The 24,106-nt window shown below is 44.9% G+C and overlaps 1 protein-coding gene and 1 pseudogene across 8 annotated transcripts in view; both read right to left on the minus strand.

The window, feature by feature from the left end:
• Positions 1-23,718, minus strand: part of crtc1a (CREB regulated transcription coactivator 1a) — a 43,693-nt gene extending 19,975 nt beyond the window's left edge. For 3 of the 8 annotated variants that reach the window (XR_015930818.1, XR_015930817.1, XM_088622017.1), the window contains exons 1-10: positions 22,996-23,513; positions 16,409-16,525; positions 14,212-14,351; positions 13,199-13,258; positions 11,920-12,014; positions 10,638-10,723; positions 10,487-10,530; positions 7,938-8,158; positions 5,717-5,862; positions 2,823-3,305 (exon numbers count right to left, since the gene is read on the minus strand). Coding sequence is in view for 6 of the 8 variants with exons in the window: in XM_088622017.1 (XP_088478143.1) it covers positions 2,823-3,305; positions 5,717-5,862; positions 7,938-8,158; positions 10,487-10,530; positions 10,638-10,723; positions 11,920-12,014; positions 13,199-13,258; positions 14,212-14,351; positions 16,409-16,525; positions 22,996-23,274 (1,671 nt within the window). In the remaining 2 variants the exon portion in view is untranslated. Of the gene's footprint in view, positions 1-2,822; positions 3,306-5,716; positions 5,863-7,937; positions 8,159-10,486; positions 10,531-10,637; positions 10,724-11,919; positions 12,015-13,198; positions 13,259-14,211; positions 14,352-16,408; positions 16,526-22,995; positions 23,518-23,539 lie in introns of those variants that run through there. The other 5 variants (XM_088622020.1, XM_088622023.1, XM_088622018.1 and 2 more) reach the window with 5 other exon arrangements.
• Positions 2,099-2,277, minus strand: LOC148638982 (U2 spliceosomal RNA; annotated as a pseudogene).
• Positions 23,719-24,106: the final 388 nt, after the last annotated feature.

The following is a 24,106-nucleotide window of genomic DNA, read 5'->3' on the forward strand; positions in this document are numbered from 1 at the left end:
ACAAGGTAAATGTGTCATAGTAGCATGGTGGTTTAGCACCACTGCCTCATAGCTGCAGGGTCCTGGGTAAGATTCTGGGATAGGCAACCTGTTGTGAGGAGTCTGCATGTTCTCTGTTGTTGTATAGGCTAACATCAGGTGCACAGACACGACTGACCACATGATTCCAGTTATAGCTGAAGGAACTAGAGTGAGAAGGGTCCAATAAAGCCTAGTGGGCCAAATGGTCACCTCTCATTTGGGACCTTTCCGATGATCGGATGGCATTTTGAATACCAAACTGTAAGACAACCCCATCAGAGATCGTGAGTACGTCAGTGTGCCTTACAAAGGAGGCAGCGATTTTAAGCATCCTTTTCTGTATAATTAAAACTAATCAGGAGAATTATTTGTTTTTAATTAAAATTAAATTAATTCATTGAAATTATAAAGGAGCCCACACCACAGCACCTGTGGACATGGCCTGTTAGAAAAGGGGTTGTAGGACATCATCATGTCTACTGATCTAATCTGGCTTTTAAATTTACATCAGCAGTTTACACAGCCTGTATGCTTATCAATGCAGACTTTAACTTTCAATTCTCAATTATGTAGGAAAACAATGTACTGAAAAAACCTAGGTGGGATATTCACATGGGTAAGCAAAGCAATTTCTTGCAACAAGCAAGAAATGAGATACACACTGCCTACTGCACAGCAGCACAAGGTAATTCATATACACATGGGAAGACAGGAGACAACCTGAGAGCTGAACTAGAGTATCTGTTTACAAGAGATCAGAGCTGCATGACCCTATTATTCAATTACTTTAATAGTGTTTTCTGGCTGAGGGGCTAACAATATCGACCGAGATGATTCACACTTGATATTAGAGAATGGCTGCTTACATTTCTGCTGGTCAATCAGTTATAGCTTTGAAGTAAAGACCAGAGGCAATAATTCAAAGTGATTCATCAGCTCCTATTTAAAACTGAAGAACAACTTCAGCTCTCACACTTCACGTCATAAAAACACAAACATGACCGTGACTAAACTTTTCCAGGAGCTCCAACTCTCTCATATACTGTATAGAAACATAATGGACCAAGACGTTATTTAGCCAGCCTTGACATAATAGTTGCTTGTACTTTACTAACTCACTGTAAAGTAAAAAAACAATCTGCATCCTTTCACGTCTATGGTTACACTCTTACATAATGAACAGAAAACCTCAGCATGTGAGGTCTGCTGCCTCCAGTCTTCAGCACTAAAAGCTGTGCTGCGGCTAAGTGCTCATGACTAACACATTCAGAAACATCCATAACAAATGGCTGCTTCACTTCAGCTTCAGTCACAACTACGCTACTATGTGCATCCACACACGTACTGTATGTGGTCTGCAAAACAAATAACCAGACCAAAGCGGGCTCCCACACCGAGCAATGCTCAAAATTGATCAAAACCTTGCCAACAATGTTCTTTTATTTTCCTGAAAGAACTCAAAAAGCCGACAGAAGAGAAGAAATCGTGGGTCTTGTGTTGGAGAGGTCAGCAATGCAGGCACTCCGGGTTGCCATGGAAACCCGGCGAGAGCTCTCTGCTGCTCTGTTTCACTACAGCGCTGGATCTCAAAGACGCAACAGCGGTCTGGTGCCTCACCGGGCCACCGCGGCCCTTGCAAGTCACCAACGGCCCTTTTAGGCACACCAGAGCTACCCAGCCCAAGTCCCGAACCGTGGCTGGGGCGCTGAAAAGGGGAAAGCTGTCGGGATGGGAACCAGTCACGGACGCCTGGGGCTTATTGCCAGATCACGGCTTTACCTGCAAGGAATAACCACCCAGAAATGCGGAAAGGCAGGAGGGTTGTCTGAACTAGCAAACACTTTGACACTGGTCTCTTTCAGTCCAAGACGGACATGGATACAAGACAAAGGTGTGTTTTCTAGTAATTACTCACACTCCCACTACTGAGAGAAAAAAGAAATCAAACATACTTATTGAAGCTTAATTTAAGGGGACTGTGTGAAATATACAATTAATGCAATATGTATACCTCTAATTTCTACTGTGGTTTGAACTTCAGAGACCTACATGAATGTGAGCCTTTGACTAGACCTGTGAAATATGCATATTTTTGATAGATTCTTCAGCACGTCATGCATGGAGAGGACGGAGCAAGCTCCTGATCCAGCTCCCTGTTCCAAAAATCCGTTTAATATGTGGTCCCCCGATGGGGGATGTATCAGATATTAAACTGCATCTAAAAATATTACATTCTATAACAGTCCTTTATGAGCTGCAAGTGCATGTTTTCATGCTGTTTGCATACAACACAGCAAGGGCCAAAGCAAGAGCAAGATCTATAATCTTACTTCAGGTGTTATCTGGACTACGCCTTGTGGACAGAGTGTTGATATTGACCACAGAGGGTGGAAGTTTGCGCTACAGAAATGTTCTGCATCAAGCAGAACAACCCATAACCATGACCGCGGTTGTCATGAGGGGGCGGGTTTATGAGAAAGCGTGCAGGTCCATTGGACAGCAGGACGACGGCACACCCACTGAAAGATGAGCTTATTCAGAAACGAACCAAAGCTAAAATGAAATAAAAAGCCACTCGCCCCGGTGGATTGAAGGGCAAGTCTTCTGCCACCTGCACGAAAGATTCACTTGCACTCCGAACACCCACTTTAAAAAGAAACTGGCCGGCGTCGACGCCTTTGGTCAGAGGATTTCAGCGGAGCGGAGTGGGCGGTCCAGAGTCTGAGAAGCCCTGCTCTAAAGCAGAGGGGAGCTGCAGGGCATGCTGCGTTGTCACAGGGCGCGACGCGGTCAGCACTCACCGAATTGATATCGATGCCCACAGAGGTCTGCGTCTGGTTGCCTGGGGGGGACTGGGGCAGGGTGGAGGCAGTGGACACGGACAGGGGCGGCAGCTGCACGAGCCTGGGCAGGCCAGAGCCCTGCTGCTGCTGCTGCTGCTGCTGCTGCTGCTGTTGTTGTTGTTGTTGTTGTTGTTGTTGTTGGTGCTGCTGCAGCTGTTGTTGTTGGTGCTGCTGTAGCTGTTGTTGGTGCTGCTGCTGCTGCAGCTGTTGTTGGTGCTGCTGCAGCTGTTGTTGGTGCTGCTGCAGCTGTTGTTGGTGCTGCTGTTGTTGCTGCTGCTGTTGTTGTTGCTGCAGCTGTTGCTGCTGCTGTTGCTGCAGCTGTTGTTGCTGTTGCTGTTGCAAGCTGCTCACCACCTGCGTCTGCGTCGGCGACGTGGGCTGAGAGAAGAAGGAGTAGGGTGGGAGCTGCTGCTCCAGGGTCAGCGCTTCCATCGTCACCGCCTGCAAGCAAACACCACGCTCCGTCAGGCAGAAAAACCCCCGAGCTGCAGGTCCATCACAGAGGACAGTCACCACCCCGGGCATGAGCTCTTCACCCCACTGCCCTCAGGAAAGAGATACAAGAGCATACGGACACTTACCACTAGACTAGCTTCTACCCACAAGCAATGCGATTGGTGAAGACATTTGGTCATGCCCCTCGGACCACACCTACACCATCTACCTCATTGTAATTTCTTATTTATTGCACATCTGCAGTCATTGTTTACATGTCTGCATCATTTACATTCAAACTGTTTACTTGTTGACTTGTACATTGTCTACTGTTTGTTTGTATATTGTCTTGATGCACTGTTTTTTCACTTTAACAATCGAGAGACTTTCTCTAAGTAAGAATTCCATTGTACCAGTACATGTACCCATTACATATGGCAATAAAGTTCAAGTTTCCTCCCTTCTTTGCACACAATTGTAAACTGCAAAACCAGAGGTGGTGCTGGGGGGTTAATAAAGTTACACGCATGATCACACAGATTACGTTGTGTGGAGTTGTGAAAATGGCTCTGCTGAATCAGAACTGCCTTTGCAAATGAAAAAGAAACCTTATTGGAAAGCCCACCTTTCAGCACATAAGACTACAGTAACTACAGCCCTCAGAAGATCACTTGACAGTGACCTGTTCCAGCGGCAAGCAAATCCGACATGAAAAAAAACTTGCTTAAATTGCAATGAATGATAAACAGCAGTCTGCTGTAGAGATATGGTCTTGTGGCCTTTGTTCTGTACAGTTCAGGGGCATGCAACTTTGACTATTCCAGTCTTATTATAGGGCTTTCAAGGTAATTACAATAATTACTGAAGTGGTACATAATTGCCCCAGTCGCTAAAGGATATTTGAGAAATCTTGGATTAGGTTGGACCTATAGCAGAAAAGACAGTTAAAGTTAATCACCCCTGAACCATACAAAACAGAAGCCACAAGTCTACTGAATACACTACAGCACACCTCTCTTTCTAATTTATTACAATTTAAACATGCTATAAGCCATGTTTTAAATAAACCACACAATTTAAAGTAAACTGCGTGGCTTGAGCATTTCACATCTGGCCTGTCCTCAAAGGGTTTGCTTAATCGAACAAGTTCTGCCACAAGGCTGACGTTCGAGGAGTAAATCCTCCTGGGTGTGCAAGATGACGGAAACCCAGGAGACGCAGCAGGAAAAGAGGGAACTCCGAGGAGGCAAAGAAAAGCCAGACAGGCACTGCGGCACGACTCTCCCTGCTGTGTGTGGGAGAAATTGGCTGGAGGTTCTGCAGTGCAGAAGGTAGCTGATTAAACCTCCTTCAAATCAGGGGAGATTCCACTGACAGAGAGGAGGAATACTGCTGCCCCCCTTTTCACAAAAAAACCTGTGCAGCACTAGAAATACGCAACCTTACATAAACTGCAAACCAAATTCAGGAGTTAATCAGGATAACAAAAACAAGTGGGAGGCTCAATCACGAGCTTCAGATGATCTTATTAAGCTCACAATAAAAGCATGCGGAAATCAGAAAAGCAAATTGACTTTCTTGATGTTAAATTCCTGTTGATTTACAAACAGATTCTGCCCCTTGTACATAAACTATGCACTAAGGAATATGCTGTGTAGCAAATCAAAACTACACTCTAATACTAAAAGACACAAGCAAACTATTTCTGAACTTCAGTGGGAAACTAACCTCCTATATCCCAATTTATTACATAAGGTGTTAAGTTACATTAATACCAAGGTACGCATATTATTTTAAACAAATGAGTGGCACTCGCTATACTGAACTGTGCAAGTTAATATACAATAAGAAATCTATATACTGTAGGACAATAAAAGCATAATCATTTATGACTCTTACAAAAGCCATTAAACTCTTCCGTTTAAATGGTGGTGTCTCTCACACCTATCTTACAGGTTACCTCTCCTGCACCTCCTAGGAGCAGTTGGGCAGCCATACTGATTTGTAAGATTATGAACCAAAATGGTGAAAAAAGACGATCACGACTTCACTGAGCTTCTCTGGGAACTGCGTCTTGAACATGAGGCTGAGTGGATGGTGGGTGGGGGTGCGGGAGTCTCGGAGACATTACTAGAAGATTCTGGAGCAGAAAAGTAGGAAATACATTTGGCCGACCCTGCATGACTGTAGGTAGTGAAACGTCCAGAAGATATCTGTTCCCACTGTATTCTCTGTGTATTCTCAAGTCCACCTTGGAGAAGGGTTTACCTTATTAACAGCATGCAGATTTATTACAGCACCTGCTGACTCGATCGTTCCAGGAAAGAACAGCTCAGCTCAGTGGAATTAGAAAATGAAATTGCTAGGAGTCCTGCAGTGACACAGCTGGCCCAGGCCGTCAGCTGCACATCCATTACCTGTGCAAGGGTCAGAGGAGGAGAGAGGGTGGGAGACAGCTGCTGTGTCTGCTGCCGTCGGGAGTCTGTGTTGAGGGTCAGTGGGACCACCGTCTGCTGCCTGCGCTGAGCTGCCCCGGTCATGCTGGCTTGTGATGTAGGGACACCTACAGACATAAAATAATTCACAGCCTGAGGACTTACAGTCTGCCAGCATCAGCTCTGCCATTAACGAGGGCACCTAGAAAACAGCAGCATCTGTCTGAGGACAAGTGATAGGAGGATCTCATCCTGATGTTTCTTCATATTGCTGCCAAGTAATACTGCTGAATGGAATATGGAATTGAACTAAACTAAGCGTTATCTGTTATTAATAAGCTCTTTTCAAATTCAGGTAAGAGAGGAGGCTTTTAAACATTTCAAGGTGAAATAGTTTAGTTTGAGGGTGGTTTCTAGTTGTGGTTGTGGTATTCGGAATCAGTATGGAACACAGGAATTATGCATGATGGATTTTGGATAATTAAAAAAATCACAAAATTACATTATGTTTCGTGACGTTACAAGTAAAATTAGTCCTGGCAGGGGTGGTGTGTAAAAGAAACGCAAAAGAGATTTGTAGAAATGTCCTAACTGGTTTCCTTCACCAGGCAACGCCTGTGGTGGAAACAGATTTTCCTGTAACGTGTTTGCATTTGAATCGCAGGGGCAAACCAAGCCAAGTGCCATTCCTCCTCCTGACAGCCATCTGGGCCCTTTCTGAGAAACGCATGTTTGAGGAAGGCGTGCGAGGGCAGGCTGCGCACGAGACACCAGACCTGTAATAAACATGAAGCCTGAGAGCCCACAGAGCGCTCACTCTCCTGCAGCCAGGGGATCGTGCTAAAGCCACCGACAGCCTGCTGTCTTCTACAGGCGCAGGTACAATCTGAATTACACAGCTGTTAGTATGAGGGGTCATAAAAGACTGGTTCAGTTTTCGTTTTTTTCCCCAAGTGTTGGAGGGTATTTTATTAGATTTCCTACCTGGAATTTGACTAAAACATTAAAAGAGACGGCTCTTGCCTGTCTACACGGCAGATATTGACAATAATGTCTTGGGACAATGGCATTCAGCATCAGGTCAAGGCCTAAGACACCCAGCCAAGGACTGCTGTAGCAAGGCTGAGGAAAGATATACAGCTCTGAAAAGCCAGGAGAACAAAAAAAACTTGGCTACACTGACAATCAAAATTGCTCACTAGTCCCAGATCCGAAAAGCACACAATATTATATTACTCTGCTGTATTAACCCACTCATTCAAAACAGATAATTACAAAATCCACTGTACTTAATCTCCAGCTGCATTGGCCTTCATGACATTTTAAATCTGAATCCCTGAATTGAGAAAAAGAAAGAAGAGAACACCAGATTCCTCTCCAACACTGTGTGCACTCCAGGGGAGGCAGACTGATGAACTGTAATTTCATTGTTTCTGGCACCACACCTCCTCACTCCTGTGCAGGATAATGCAGCCCTCCTACTGTTATAGCTCAACAGAAATAATAATTACTGAACTTCCATTTTACTTCGCATTTAGCATTTGACACCCAACAGAAAATCAAAAGATCCCAGCAGTGACAACATAAGTGCATTTCAGGCAGCAAAATAATTCAGCAGACATGACACTGAGCGCTTCCGAGAACAAACCATAGCCATGAGATCAAAATCAGTCACTTGTCATTACTGTCACAGCTCCCAGAAGTGCACTATTTGTTGTTCATGGATAAAGGAAAACTTTTTCTGAAGTCCTGAATTAGTCCTCAGAATTCTCCAAAGGTCTGCGGGCACATCATATAAACCAAGCCACTAGGTCAGGGCCACAGGTGACCACTTGACCTGCCTGAAGTGAGTGACCACCTCTGAGTCAGAACACGAGCTCACAGGCAGTCAGGCACACCATAAACGCCACTTTTGCGTGGCCCCCTGAGGATGGCTGACCTATATACACCCCACCCTGGAGGCAACATAGCCTGCTGCACCCAGATTCGAACCTGCAACATCTGCACTACAAGGCCCAAGGCTGGAGCAGGGACTTGTGCCCTTGAGGTCTCCAGAGAGCTCACGGGTATCACACAGCATAAAAAAAAATCACCAATATGAGCAAAAACAACAGCTCAGCAGAAGATCAAGGAGGAAATGAAATACCAGCAGGCGCTACAAATCGCTCACGCGGGGGCTGCCTGCTCTAGTTGAGGGGTTCACCTTGGCTGGCGGTGCTGATGCCCAGGTGAGTGAGGTTGGCCGCCAGGTTGCCGGTGCTGTTGGAGGCGCTCAGCGCGGGGAAGGAGGCGTCCTCGGGGTCCAGGGGAGTAGGCAGGGGCGGGGGGAACTGGATATTTGTCAGGTCGGGCAGGGAGCCCCCCGTGTTGTGCGCAGCTGGAATCAAAGACGTGGTAGTTTCCTGGTCAGGTGACGGAAATATACTAAATCCAAAAAGAAAAATAACATTGACATTACTCGATCCAGTCAGGCCTCTGGGTGTATCTCCTTTCTTAAGCATAAAGCGCGGATTAAAATGCTTCAGCTTCTTCTTTCTGGCCCTGTGCTCGCAGCTTGATGGAAACGGCATCGCCCACACCAGTTAATTAACGCAGCAGATGAACCAATCAATCCAACCTTTTCTGATTCCACTGAGCAGCCAGAGTGCCACAGAGAACACAGACCACCTTTCCAAATCCTGCTCTGTAGGGGTTACTAATCTAATCTCCTCTGTAAAGGTGGTCATTCCCTGAAGACTGTCATTTTTTAAAATTCAGTAAGCGCTGTGATTTCCTGACTTTTTACTATTACTACCATTTCTTTCGACTTGCCACTGCACCTAGGCATTGGTCCTGAACGGCACACAGTGTCCAAACACACACAGGACTATCCTGAGTCACACATTGTCAGGATTCTCCACACCCACTGTGCTTCTGTAACAAACACAGGGAAGCTGACGCGTTCCCTGGATAAATGACAACATCCCTGCTGCTCCTCCGCCCGCTACGAAAGTGGCCAAGCCAACGGGGACAATAAGATGCCTCACATCAAACCCCATCCTGCTGAGTCATTACCGGCTCAGTTCCCTTCTGCCACCTTTCCTTTCTGCTGTTTTGATTAACACTTTATTACCTCTGCAAAAATGGGGTATAACATCTCCTTTCATTCTCACAGGGCTCTTTAGAAAGTGTGTCAATGGTTAAGCTTGACCACCCTTCTTTTACACTGGTGCCCAAGAACTAAAGGGGTCTGCAAGTTAAAAATGTTAAATGAACAAATTATTTTCTTAGAGGGTCAAAATTTGTGCTACATCCAGCACTAGAGCCAGCTTGGGACTGATGCTGGACAACTTAAAAGATAAACCTCCAGGACTCCATCTTTCTAAGCTCAAGAGGGACCAGCACTGACATGCAGTTTCTAAACTGATCATATAATGTCTCCACCAAAAGACACACATGCAAGTAGATATCTATCCATCCAGGTGGGGCTGCACACTGGTGGTGGAGAGGATCCCCATTACCTGTAAAGTGCTTTGAGTGGAGTGGCCAGAAAAGCACTATATAAGTGTAAGCAATTATTATTATTATTAGCTGTTTTTAAATAATTAAAAACAGCTACCTAGAATATGCTTTTCAATCATCTGTTTTTTAACTCATTCTGCATTGATGAAGAGTAAAGAATCTAAGTGCAATTTTGATAAAACATGTAATTCTTATAGGTGGAAGGGAGATTACACTATCGGGCTCTGAATAATACAATTGTTTATTGTCAGAAAAGTATGAAATTTCCACAGAATTGCGTGCTAAATGGACCCTCCAATCCTGCAGTGCGGTGCCAATTCCAATTCTGGTGAAAAGTTGTTTTATTGCATTGAAGGAGCTTTGAGAATCATTTGCAGCCAACCACCCATCTCAGACAAAGTTTCAGCCTCGACCTAATTCAGGTTAGAAAGTTCCTACAACACTTCTTTTATGTTGAATCACCTGATCCTAGAAATTAGATTTATCTGTAATTTATTTAGAATGATTTGACACCCAACTACTTTTATATCATTTTGTATCTTGAATTTCAGATGTACAATCTGAAGTCTCTTTATCAAACCCATCCGTTACCTTCATACATTTTTCAAAACGTTTTTCTATAAACTATTTCATTGTTATTTAACCCCCCCCCTGCAATTATTAATTACCAAACACATTTGCAGCTAGAGAGCAAAAACAGACCTACAGCATTACTTTTAATGTGCATCTAAGGATTTTACACTTACACTAAAAACTGAATCAGCATCACCAATTAGCCAGAAATCATCAAGCTTGTCATAACAAGCTGAAAGCACGCTGATAATGTACACTCTAATTGGAATGGCTATACTATATTTAAAAATAAGCAAAAAAAGCAACCACTTGGCACAAAACAGTTTCAATCAGTGCTGCGAGTTAATTTTTCTTTGTGAAAATGAGGGTCAACGTTTGATGAAAATGTCGTTTATGCATATGTTTACACTCTTGTGCAATTAAACGAGTGAGCAGAGCTCGACAAGGGGATTTGCCAGCAATACTGTATTGCAGTGGTGTTACAGTGTATCACTGTATTAAGTGCTCGGGTGGATGCCAAGAGTTTTGCATTTTGATTCCAAAGCCAGTCTGCATATGCTGACTGCATAAGACAAACGCTTGACCCCTGAGCACCTCTTTCAAAAACAAATTTAAACAAAATGAAACAGAAAATCTGAGTGCACAGGCCAGCCATGGGGATAGACAGTAGGAACTCACTTGATTCCTGGGACTTCACAAGACTTCGGCCTTGCTGACGCATTCTGAAAGAAGAACAGAACGCCTCTGAATCCATCTGGTTACCATGAAGGCATTTCTGAATTTCTAAACATAAACTTCCTGCCCTTCCCCCCCCCCCCCCCCGACATACCTTTTTATTATCCCAGATTTGATTCTGGAGGTTTTTGTCCGCCTCAGATTCCTGCTCGTCTGTGCCTGGCACTGTTAGAAGAAGAACTGGAAGGAGAGAGTGTCAGCTGTAGGACCTGTAGTAACAGGTTTGTAAAAAAATTTAAAAAGCACCCAACACCCATCTCGGGACACTTTCCACTGATGTACGGTGCAATACGGTATTGTTATGGCATGGTACAAAAGCTGAAAGCGATAGAGAGATTCTATACAGAAATCACTCACTCAAAGCTAGAGAGAACAGAGGTGCTCTGATCATTCAGAAGCATTCCTATGAATCCAAAGGTCTACAAAAAACATTGTTTTCAACATGTAGTTATAGGTTGCAGCTGCTTGTGGGAAGGAATGCAAGAAACCCAGCAATTTAATTAATTGCATCTTGACAAATACAGCACCATACTTATTACCTGCCCATAAAGTGTGGACAAAAGATTACAAGAGATAATGGTGTAGTTTTATTGTGAAGAAAAGGTTCAGATTTATGCTAATATTTAAATTTACACTTTCTACATGTCTCATTTCTTCTATATGCCTTTTTGTTTGTACACTGCATGTCTGAGCAGCCACAATGAGCTTTAACAATACATTTGTATTTTGTGTCCTGAAACTAATTTTAGGGAAATAAGGAACCAAAAAGTGTTATTTTTTTTACAAAAAAAAGACAAATCCAAGATGGAGAAAGCTGAGATCATTACACATTTATAATCAACTGCATTTAATATTTAAAAGAAGATTCTGTCAGCCCAGTGATACATTTTTTAAAGCACACATCCCAGGATTCCTTTCTTAGCACAACTAATTACATTTAATTCTCAGGAGACTTTTGGTTTCAGTCAGGGGTGTCAGATGGGGGGTTTCCTATCTCGCAAGCACGACTGTAACTGCACCCCAAGCTCCAAGAGAAGCTCCAGATTAAAAATGGGAACAAAGGTGCCCCCCGTTAAGAAAAAATGGCTGATGCTCCCTCTCCCGTGTATCTGCCCATACTGTACATCTGTTATCGTATATATCCTCACGTACATCTGTTTGGTGGGGCCAATAATTTTAGTGCATGGTGGGCACCCCAATTCCTCACCAGGAAATTATTTAGTGCAGCAGGAAACTCACAATGGATAAGGGTCCCCCAAAGCGATCTCTCCCACAACGAACGTTGGGGAACCTTCTCCTGGGTGACATGGAGACATTTCCCTTTGCCCATCTACCCCCCCCCCCCAGAATGACAGGGACAAGCGTCTTTTCTTTACCTCTCTTCGGCTGCAAGTCTTGTGAGCCCCCCGAAAAACCGTCCTGTGGAGTGGGGTTCATAGTACTCTGATGCAAAGCGGAATCAGAATTAGTCCTGCAACATAACAGCAGGGTCCCTTAGGGCACATCACATCCAAGAACAATAAGAACACCTCAAACTTAAATGCTAATTACATATTAGTAAAAAAAAAATCAAGACTGTTTTGACAAACCCTCTCTCGCCCACAGGTCAATGCACAAAAAGCATAATCCTTTCATATTTCAACACTTGCAGAAGAAAACATGAATGTCCAGTCAGAACACCTACACTGATATTTCAGGTTTCTGTAAACACTGCAAAGCTAGGGCCCTCCTGTGAGGCCCATTGTGGTGTAGGCTTTAACATGTCCATTAGCGAATATTACATAAAATTAAACATCATTGCAAAGATCCTGACAAAGCTTCTAGGGGCAGGTCTCTGCCACATCAGAAACCAGTGCTATGGAGCTTACAGGCTTGAGCAGAAAAAAGCAAACCCTCTCAATTAGTACATGCAGTTCTGAACAGACGCCTTTGGTGTTTCAAGAAACCTTTTGTTCTTTTCACAGTCGCTGTACAGCAGCTTTTAGCCTGTCATAAGATTGCTCTTAAGTTCAACTCAATGACACAAATCTCCACTCCACACAGCTTGCTTGTAAAACTGCATCACTGAAATACAGTGTCCCTTGCCTAAATTAATTTGTTTACTGACATTATATTTCATTAATGATTATTCACCAAATCCCTGCTGAAACACTGCTGTTGCACCCTTGAGCAAAGTACTGCACTCGAATTGTTCTAGTAAAAAACTCAGCGGTACAAATGGGTGGAAATGTAAGTAGCTTTGAAAAAAAGCCTCTACTGAATAAATATACATCAAATATATGGAGCGAGTGAACGACTACAGACTGAAACAAGGACACAGGGTCACAACAGCAAACTAAAAGAGAACTCATTCATGATGGAGGACAAGATACCCTTCCACAAAGGGGTGCAAGCTTCTGGAACAGGCTTTCCAGCCGAGTGGTTGAGTTCTCTCAAGACACTAGCTACTAAGCTATCAAGAAAGAAAGTGTGACAGAACAGCACCCTTTTGCTGCCTCTTGTTATCAAGAACATTAGGATTTTACAGATGATTTAACTCTTATTAGCCATCCTAATGAAAGACATCAAGAGAAATGCCCACTTGTCACACACCTTTCGCCCTCCACTTCGGCCCATTCGAAAGCGAAGCAGATCACCGACGATTTCCTGTCTTACCTTCTCCAGCTGGTGTCAGGTGGTGGTGACAAGTACACCGAGCCATAGGGACAGCTGTCAATGTACAACTTCCTGTTAAGGATGCAAGACGGCAGGACTCTCCCGTGATCACACAGCTCCCTGATTCAGATAACAAGCCCGCATGTGCTCTGCAAGCTCAGTGAGAACACACGTCTGCTTAAGATATTTTTTTTGTAACTCATGAGGTTCAAATGGGAATTTAAAAAATTAAGTATAGAATTAAATGTAATGCATCACTCACAAGCTATAATGACCTCCTCCCTGAAGCTTTGCAGAGGAAACACAAATCTCTTGGCAAAAATGCCACCACCTGTACGAGCTGGGAAAATCTGAACTAAAAGCCAACAAATCTAACCTGTTCCACAGCGATGGAATATGTGTGTACGAGCGTGAGTATAAGAAGAGTACTCAGTTGAGTCATAAAAATGTGTATACTACTGAAAACATCCAACCTGCCTCAGAAGAACGAGACAATCACCAGCTTAAAAAAATGCAGCAGCTCTTTATTCATATGGAAGCTGACACCCTCTTAGGAGAGCGGAGTGGCTAATGTAACAAAGAGAGCTGCAGCAAAACACTAAAGACTACTTTGTTAGCTATGCCCCAAATATCCCATTACACCTCTGAGCCTGAATAATGCATGGGCGCCCTCCTTTGCTGAAGCTTCCTTACGCTGTTCATTCAGCTCCACAGGTGAGCAGGGGCAGGACGACACTAGCTGAAAAACTGAATGGCCTCATGACTTCTTAAATCCACTTCTGCGCCAGGGCTGAATAACGCCTTCACTGGGCAGACAACCAAGTTCAATAAACCAAACCTTAATTATTGAAGCGAACTTCAGCAGCAAGCTCAATTCAATCATTCAGAAGCCATTACGAAAAGCACAGTAAGAGACAAACTGGAGTCCTGAGATGGAGGGGACCTGTAGTGCTGATGGGATCCAGCCCTGGTGTCAAGCTTGACCCAGGGACACAGCGCTGAAATGAAAGGATATCTGGCGCCCGTGCTTGTCCACCGACAGAGGGCGACGGTGAGGCGAGCTGATGCGGTTCCGGTCGCGATAGACCCGGTCCACCAGGCCATGGTGCCGGGTCGTCCGACTGGTGTCCAGCCCGGTCGTCTGAAACGGTGTCTATCAAGGCAAAGTGTAGTTTAGAAAAAAAAAGTTCTCTTCTGTAAAGTTAAATAAAATAGAAAGTTTCCAGCTCTAGCAGATATGGAAAAAATGGAAGTATTTAGCGTTCCTAACCCTGAACAAAGTAAATACGCTCAAACAAAACCATTGGAATCTGTTTCCTTTTTCGCAGACTGGCGTTTGCCTGAGACAGATGGCTCCTCTGTTCTCCGGAATTCTTTCTTAAACTCCCCAGGTCACGAACGCTGGCAAGAGCTAGTGTCCTCTTCGCTGTGCCCAATGGAGTCCAAACGCATAAGGACTGACTGTACAGCCATGCCTTGCTCAGCCCTGAGCATCCAGATAAAGGAGTGCTGCGGGAATCACTGCTAATAGAGAAACAAACTAGCCTGGGTTCCAGGCGGATGAGTTCCCAAGAGCTGTATTTCTTACAAATGAGTGACATACAGTATGGGGGCGTGTTCAGTAAGAGCATTACTGATACAGGAACACCATCCTCCAGTGCCGTCAGCTCCCTACTCCAGAGCTTTTAAAGCACGGTTCTCGAACTAATGTTTATTAAAGGCTGGGCAGTCTAATCTTACACTAACAAAAAAACCTTTCATTAGCGCACAAAAATCTTTACAGAGGCTGTGCATTGAGTAGCTACTCTTTTGTGGATACAATACACAAACTCCCACTACTACACACATTCTACTAACACATTTTTGTTTAAATGCATGGGAAAAATGTATTCCCCTTTGTTGCCCTCATTATGAGTTTTATTTCAAAATACTTGCTCTCCAACATGTGGTCTAAGTGCTTATTAACATTACCCGAAAGACTGCAGAAACTTAACTTTTTCCCTTTCATCACCAGAAACTGTGCCAAGAAACAACCCTGAGCCTTAGGTGCTGACTGATTATCAACAACACCCCTGTGAAGATTGTTGATAATACCGCCACAGCACCACGCTGTCAACTCAGCCGAAGCATCTGGGAGTTACCTCAAAATGTGAATCCTATTACGCACACCATGCTGTGGGGAGCCTCATCTCGGGAAAAAAAGACCGAGAAGATACAGCCTCAGTCTGGGAACGCTGGAGGCGTAATAGCGCAGCGAGAGCCCCAGATGATGGAGAGGAATCGTGGGATGCAGTAACAAGGGCAGCCACGGATGCCGTGGGTAAGCACTTGTAGCCAAAGAGCGCTCGTGGTGTCGCAGAGATTGAAAGAGAGCACCAGGCTGCTAGCAGGCAGACTGGCACGCTGGCGCGGGAAGCCGGATTTGCCGACGTTAACGAAGACGACACGAAAAGGCTCGCTGGAACCCCACGCTGAGAAGCCGACAAGCAAAGGCCTCGCGGATCTGAGCGCGCAAAGGAAGAGCGCCTGGCCTCTCTGTGAAGTGTGCCGCAAGCTCTCACGCTAACCGAACAAACCCTGGAGATTTTCACAGAAGAAGAAGCAAGATAAGGAGATATCACTTGAAACTTTCATGCCAAGGGATCCAGCGCCTACTCAGTTATCTGACACAGGCTCGCGAGTCTTTGCCCATCGATGCTGTGTAGTTCTGTTTTTCTTTTTCTTTCCCTTTTAAGCCGTTATCACCAGTACTGTTCACTTCATATTAGTAACTCTTCATCATAGCAGCTATATCAACCTGCAGCTCATAACTGGCAATGCACTGAAGCTCAGCAGTACCTGGATGGGAGACCTCCTGGGAAAGCTAAGGTTGGTGCTGGGAGAGTTGTTAGAGGGACCAGTAGAGGCCGCTCACCCTGCGGTCTGTGTGGGTCCGAAAACCAGAGTATAGTGACGGGGACACTATAGTGTTATAAGGCGCAGTCCTTCGCATAAGACATAAAAACCAAGGTCCTAACTCTCCATGGTCATTAAAAAACCCAGAGCATTTCTTGGATAAAGTAAGGGTGTTCCCCAGTGTCCTGACCAAATTTCCCTCCGGCCTTTACCAATCATGGCTCCTAATAATTCCCCTCCACCACCACCAATGCAGCTTTTTTTTTTTTTTTAATGATAAATCATGAAAAGGGGGGTGAAAAACAAGGATCTCACCTGAAAGGGAAGGTCAATGGTGCTGCTGCCAATCTGGTTGACGTTGGGCAGAGACCCTCCATAGTACTGCCCGCGGTTCTGTCCGAGCTGCAGATACTGGGTCTTCTGTAGCTGCAGCTGTGCCAAACGCAGAGCAGGACGCAGAGATAAGGAATCCGCAGGATATGAAATAATCATCAAAAGCAATTCCAAGGGAAAAAAAAAAACTGTTACTGCATAACACTTCAACACACAGCAAGAAAGGGATCAACTAAACTGAAGTCAAATTAAAGCTCATCCGCAGATCTTGAGACTCACTGGGTTGGACCACATCCCAGTTTCTGTAACATTAAGGGGACATTAATTCTCCCTGACTGAGACACTAGTCTATTGCACCGATTCCCCCAGAAACGATAGCACCCACATATACAGCTGGGTGAACTGGACCTTGCTTAAGTGCATAACTACTGTGTCTTCAGTGTGGACTTGAACCTACAACCTTCCAGTGTCCAGAGCCCTAATCACTACTTTATTCAACATGCCCCCTTATTTATCTAAGGATAAAACATTTTTTTTATCTTTTATTTTCTTTTTCTTAGCTCTAATAGTATCTGTTTTTAACCTATAACAGATAGGAAAGGTGTTTTTTTCTTTGCCAAGTGTGCAACAGCTGCCTGTAGACAGAGCTGTCAAGTGCAAACTGGAATTCAGAAAGCGACTGCCGAGCCACACTCATACAGTAAGTAATGCCTGATAATGTATTAAAGAAGCTTAAGCATCGCAATGCAGTGAGGAGTTGTGGCCCACAAAATGAGAGTAATAGCATGTACTGTAACTGTACTTTTAGAAAACATAAATCAAGTTCATCCACCTTAATGATTTCTGGTGTCAACACGCACCTGCAGATAGATAATCACCAAGCCGAAGCCACATGTGGCAGAGTGATCGTGCCCCACACCAGCAGAGAAGCACCTGCTCATCTCAACCTTACCCACATGGAACAAAGACGTAGGAATTGATCTGTCTGAGAACTCGGAATCGGCAGCTCCAAGTCTTGATCCTATCACCCCTCGAATGAAATTAAAACAAACGCCCACGGGCAAAAGTCCCCCGCCAAAGCCTACAGTGAGAGGTGGCTCTTTGATTTCTTCAAGCAATCGAATCAGAGAGGCCTTGTCTCTCAAACCTGCTGACAGAAACACTTACCGCTAAATATGCTGAAGTATATCTTCACTACAGGGAACCTCTACACTAATAAAATCAAAGGCATTTGAAGAAACAGGACGACTGCCAGAATGGCCTTTGAAATAACAGCTAATCCCACCTGACGTATAAATAATACATAAAATGCAAGCATGCTTGGGGTTTCATGACCTGTGCAGCCAGCTTATAAAATCTGATGCTGAGAGGCACTGTCTGGCTGAGCGGTAATTTCAATGAGAGGCCACTCATTCATTCTGCATTACCCCAAGCTGACATCGCTGGCACCTCATCTGCACATACCTACAGCTGCTGAAGCCTGACAAACTATATTAGATTGCCAAAAAGTCATCCTTTCCTGCATTCTCATTGTGTTGTATTGCATTAAAGCTTGCAGAAATTACATCGACATTGTGCTCTGTCTAGACGAGCTAAACTTGAAAGACTAGGAACTCGCTTCACACTGCTGAACCCAAACTCTTCCTCCTGTGCCGGGTGCCCAACTTGTATGAGTTTGTAGGAGAGATAACACAAAACATGATTGTTTTCTTGATTCTCATGAACCACAATTGGACAGGGTAAAACGTTTTCTTAATAACGTTCAAATGTGACATTAGAGATCACTGTGCTTGTCACAACCTTGAACTGTATCCTTGAGGAATAGCTGTGCTACACTAGCTTCCTCTAACAAGCCCCTTGCACAGTAGCTTAGACCTGAACACTGAGTCGCTACATCGGGCAGTAAAGAGGCCCTGCTCTTCACAGGCCTACACCTCCTACACCTGCCACCTGCGCTGAATCCTCATCGCCTTCCACACGAGGCAAGCAGCACCGTCACACATCGACAAAGGAGCGATTTCTTTCAGAGGACTTACTCTGTGAATCTCTGTATGTGGCCTTAATGAAAATTCTCTTCCTGACAAAACGCCCGCATACCCAACTAGTGCCATTCAAATAGGCGCTGTTATCGTTAAAAGTGAAATGCAAATAAAATACAGATGGATTCAGCGAGATAGCACCCAAGATTCTATAAGAAAAGCACAAGTTGTTTGGGGATGAGACGCATACCAGTTTTTCTCTGACACACTTATCAGGAACTACTGTACGGGGCAGTCAGCATTAACATAAGGAGCAATGTAGCTCCCATTGACATTACTGCAAGCTCACAGCTGCCTAGCAAGCTGGAAGACCTCAGCTAATTATATGGCACTGACAGTGGGCATGTGATCACAGCAAGGTAATAGCATAGCCCAAACTCAACCAGAGGAGCCTTCCACTTGGGCAGGCTATAACCAGCCATGGGGAATACTCAGATGAGTAACTGGAGTGATAGAAAAGTTTAAATCTGTATCAAGACAGATCAATAAATTAAAGCATAACTTCCAAAGGATCCACAAAGTTCATAACTTTTGGTATTAAACTGACTACATGGACATGTTATATACTACATTTTACATAAAAGCTTACAGTCTTACATATATCTTTGCTCCTGTACTGTGCACATCACAACGACGTTTATCAATCAATATGTTTTCTACAAAACAAATCTTGATATTTCAAATTAAAGGCATTTTTAAACAAAAGCCTATACAACTTATTTTTCACCCTTTGGCTACATTAATTACTGCAGGCACATTTAAAAACTACATGCAGACAAATATTCCATTCCATTTACAGTAATGTGAACCACTTTTAAATACAGTTGCTAATGGTATAAAATAGCAAACATCTACATAAAGACTGGTGACATGCGTGGCTGTACAAGCTGCTCTTGATGGAAATCTGAGCTGAATGTTAATACAGCCTGGTCTTACCTCAAGATCAAAACCTCAAATGCCACACCTACTCATTCAAATAATATTGCAGGTACCTACCCACTGTGCAGTAAAACAGATTTTACTCCCTTTCTACACCGAAAGCACATACATGGCAATAAAGAACATCACTTGTGTTGAACTGAGCTGTGATCGAGATGGTACAATGGTGTTAGCACCACCATCACATAATCACGCTTGAGAAAATCAGGCCAGTGAAAAAGCACACTTACCAGTGTTACGTGAAATTTTCTCTAATTGAAAAAAAATTCCAGATACACTTCACATTTTAAAAGAAAAGATTCCAGAGCATCCCGCGCCTTATTACACTCCTAATTAAAAAAAAGCGTGTAATCTTTCTATTTTATACTCTCTCAATTTGGAAATAACCGCCACTTGAGCCTGATCAGCTGAGCATGCTGATATTTTCCCAGGAGCACTAGCTGAGATCGAGCGAGCAGCTAACTCTCTCACTGAAAACCCTGTAAACTCATGGGTGACTACTGGGTATCCTGAGGTCACTGCTGCTGAATAACCCCTTGTCCAACTCCAGCAGCAACTGATTAACTGTACACCGCTGTTTATGGAAATCGGTCAGCTGGCTGGCTGCAGATTTTTTAACCATCCAAATTGGAACAATCAAATTGCTTGTTACCCGTTTCAGCATGCAAATTTGCCTTGAAGGTCTTTCATACATTTTGAAGCCTGGAGAACTGCATAGAGCTCAGCCCAGCCCTGCTCCACAGCTGTTTGAGAGCACGATGTGGAATGAGCTTCCTAGGGAGGAGCCTGATTGGAACGTTGCGTTCGATAAAAGTTAAAAGCGTTAGGAATTCGTCTTTGCCAGGTGAAGCAATTTCTTACACTCCCCCCCACCACCACCACCACCACCACGAAGAGCAGACGGATCAAAACCTTGCATCAGTTTTTCGTGTTTACATTTTGCTCAGTTAGCTCTACTTCCCTTCCAAGAGGCGCTATTTGAATCTTCACATAATTATCTTTGCACAGCTCTGCCAAGCTCAGTTTCTCCTCCGCCCTCGTGGAATCCCTCCTCCTTAAACAGCTTGGCACTCCCCGCCGTTCTCCGCCGCAGTGCAATAACGGCACTGCCAACACGCGCATGGCATTGTACAAGAGGTACAGTACCCACCTTGACCTCTTCCGGTTTTACTTAACACGCACGGGATCTGGGCCCTGAGTGCTCCCATCGCAAACCTGAACCACGTGCTTCAAACGTTTTAACAATGACGGGCAGGTTCGGCTCCACGCGATGTGCACACCTTCGCTCTGATCAGTGCCAACAAATATTAGAGACTTCTGCCAAGTACTGGGGAACAGTTCGTAAGATTTCTCTTGGCACTCACCTGCACAGCATCGAACACTAGACACAAACAAAAACCCAGCAGCTCACCGACATACAGTGGATCCTGACAACAGCGTATAAGAATTAATCAACAGTCTTCAGATGGCTTTGGTTCTTTAGATTTATGGAAAAACCAAACGTTTACCAAACGGATGCAACTCTAAAAAAGCTGGGTGCATAAATACACTGACTCCAGCATCTCCGAAACAGATCTAGTGGGCCAAGTCATTTTCAGGGCTCGTGCCTCTTGAGGTAAGGAAGATGGGGACGGCTGCCAGGGAAACTGCTTAAAGCTAAGGACAGGAATCATGGCCCATAGACGGAGGACACCGGGGTGCCTGAAATTATTTATGATCGCCCAGTAAAGTACCAGCTTCCGTTGGGCTGACAAAGGAATTAAATAAAACATGGCGTTTAGGAAATCAACAAAGAGGCTTTACTTCATTTTAATTTATAATCCGCCATCAGAACTGGGACAACAGACAGAGCTCAGGAGCACAGCCTACTAAGTAATTGATATAACGGTGTAATCGCTGCAAGTGAAAACAGGATATTTTTAAAAGCTTATATACAGTGTACTCCTATAACAATTTATTATGACAGAACGTTTTTTTAAAAAGTTAAGCTGATCTTCTCATTTTCCCCAATAACACTCGACAGTTTACAAGAACCACTTGAGGCAAATTAACAGCAGTTCATTTTTAATCATCTTTTTCTTTTATGTCAGCTTTTGCCAGTTGGGTATCTGGACAAAACGTCTGGTGTCTGCATCAGTTGGCATAATTCTGTGATATTATAATGTTAGAAAACAAACATGCAAACAGTATGATGAGTAAGGTATGTCTCAAGTGACTGCTGAACACAAACTGAGACGTACACAAAACAAGGGAAAGTCTGCTTCTATCAAGCCTGTTTAAAACGGATTTCAGGAACTTTTACAGTTACCGAAGTTAAATTTTACTAAAAATACATGTAAGAACTGAACAATAATGATAACGTGCCCTTTTGATCAAGCACACTCAGTCCCCAAGTGTATGGTCAGAGGATGTAGAGCACTTTTGATGAACATCAGATACCAGGCAGCAAGATCAAGATCAGTGTCATATCTTGCTAGTCAAGTTCTTCCGCTGAAACGTTTATTATGGAGACTGTGCGTAAACATCATGCGCTGCATTGACAAATACTATTACCCTACCCTAAAGCAGACACTTATTGTAGAGTATATTTGAATTTTGGGTTTTAAATAGACACCCTAACAAGTCTGTTGATAAAGATGCGAGGTGCTTTTACGCACAGCCTGTGTGAGAGGCGCTTCCTCCTCAGTCCCGGAGCGGACAGGCGCTGGCGATGGCTACAGCGGCAACACGGGCACTGGCATGCGTTTCCAGCGCTGAACGTGCGACGCAGTTCGCCTATCTGTACGAATAACAGCGCCAGATGTTTCCCAACACGGGTGAAAAAAAAAATCCCGAACTCTGGTGATCGATGAACGCGAAGGCCATAACTGAAGTAGGTCAGGGAGTGTGTGTGTGCGTGCGTGCGTGCGTGTGTGTGTGCTGTATGCACGAGAATTGCGGTATTAGGCAAAATAAATAAATCACATCTGGAAAGGTTGCTAGCGGGGGCAAATGCCTTCCGTGACAATCAGATTAGAAGACCGCTCTGACAGCAACGCATCGGAACAAGTTGGCTGCATGTGAGGTGATGCCTCATCTCCCCCCGGACAGCACCGAAACAGTCATCTGTGAGGCTGCCCACACGACCCGGCACCTGCCCACGAACACGTCCCCCCGTTACCCCAACAACAACAACCCCACCCCAAAAAAAAGCCTGCCCCTTTTGAACACCGTGCAATTTCTTTAATGCAGCAAAAACACGAGAAGGGGTTCGGCGGCTCCGCCGGACAGCTGATGCTCTCTTTCCCCAAAGCTACACGTCTGTACCGGCGTGAGCGCCCTACCGCACCTCGGGCGAAGTCCAGGGCCGGACTTCGCAGTCAATCTGTGCAGAAATGAAAAACGCCCGTGCAAATTACACATAAACTGCCCACGTGCCCCGGCGTCAGTATAGTACGGTAACTTGAAATGCTTCGGCCCTGAAATTAATTTCCAATTTTCCGCTCACCTCGGTGAAAACATTTTTATCTGATTTACTGAGTTCAGCGCGAACACCCACCCTCCCCGCTGCCAACTCGCTCCCGCTGACAGCTGTGGGCGCGATTTACTCACAGAAACGGGAAGTCGGAATCTGCCTTGGCGGGGTGCACCGCCTGCCCGGCCACCTTCAGACTTTCCCTCTCCCCACGCCTGCTTAGCGACCCGTGGGTCCGGGCTGTCCTCGCCATGCACACCCCCCAGCCTCAGCCTCAGCCTCAGCCTCAGCCGATACCGTTTCACGCTGCAGCCTGGGGACCGGGGGGGGGGGACGGCGCGTTTAGTCGACCGCCGCGGAGAGTCCAAACACAACGCACCGACAACACAAGTTACACATGAACAGCGAACTGTCATCACTTGCAGTGCCGTCTTGGCGATTGATGCAACTTTCCTCGGTGAGACCGAACCAGAAACCCCGGGGTTTTGGGGGAGAGAGTCGTGCACGGTACACGGCGCGGATGCCGTCCATCAGCCGAATCGCCATCAATCTCGCCTATCGATTAGCGATTGCATTGATAGGGGGGTTTGTTATTGTTTACTTCCACGGCCAAGGTAACGGGGCTCGCCTTGCACGCTGCAGCCCAGGGACCACAACAAAACGACGCCGGGGCCCGCTTACCCGCGCCGCTCTGGTGATGCTCAGGTCCTTCATCACCTCCTCGAAAGCCGCAGTCTCCTCGGCCTGCTTCTGGTTATGTAAAGCGATTTTCTCGCTGAATTTCCGCGGATTGTTTGAGGTCGCCATCTTTCGCTCTTCTCCTCCTCTTTCCCTCAACGGGACGTAGCGTGCCCACGTCCCCGCGCGTAGGCGTCGTCATCACGCACACGACGCTGTGCCGCACATCGCCACCCCCGTCTGCTCTCGGCTCAGTGGTGTGGGATGGGTAAATTTAACCTGAACTAGTTTTTATATATTTTTATATGCATGGAATATATGTGCTAGATGGACCGAATTACCTCCTTTGTAACCTTGTTTTTTTTATAAATGTCGCAACCTTTCTACTCCGAGCTTAGCTTAGAACATTAACGAGAAGCCAGCAATATAAATACCTGAAACGTTGTTTTATTCATTCATTCCCAGTCCTTCAGAATCAAAAGACATGCCTGACTTTGACATTGGTTCTGTGTTGTTAATGGCTACATTAAGAGGATTGTTGAGTCATCTGGTACACATTACCATCTACTA

This window comes from Lepisosteus platostomus, chromosome 27 (genome assembly GCF_059453375.1).
Source record: "Lepisosteus platostomus isolate fLepPlt1 chromosome 27, fLepPlt1.hap1, whole genome shotgun sequence".
NCBI classification, from domain to species: Eukaryota; Metazoa; Chordata; class Actinopteri; order Semionotiformes; family Lepisosteidae; genus Lepisosteus; species Lepisosteus platostomus.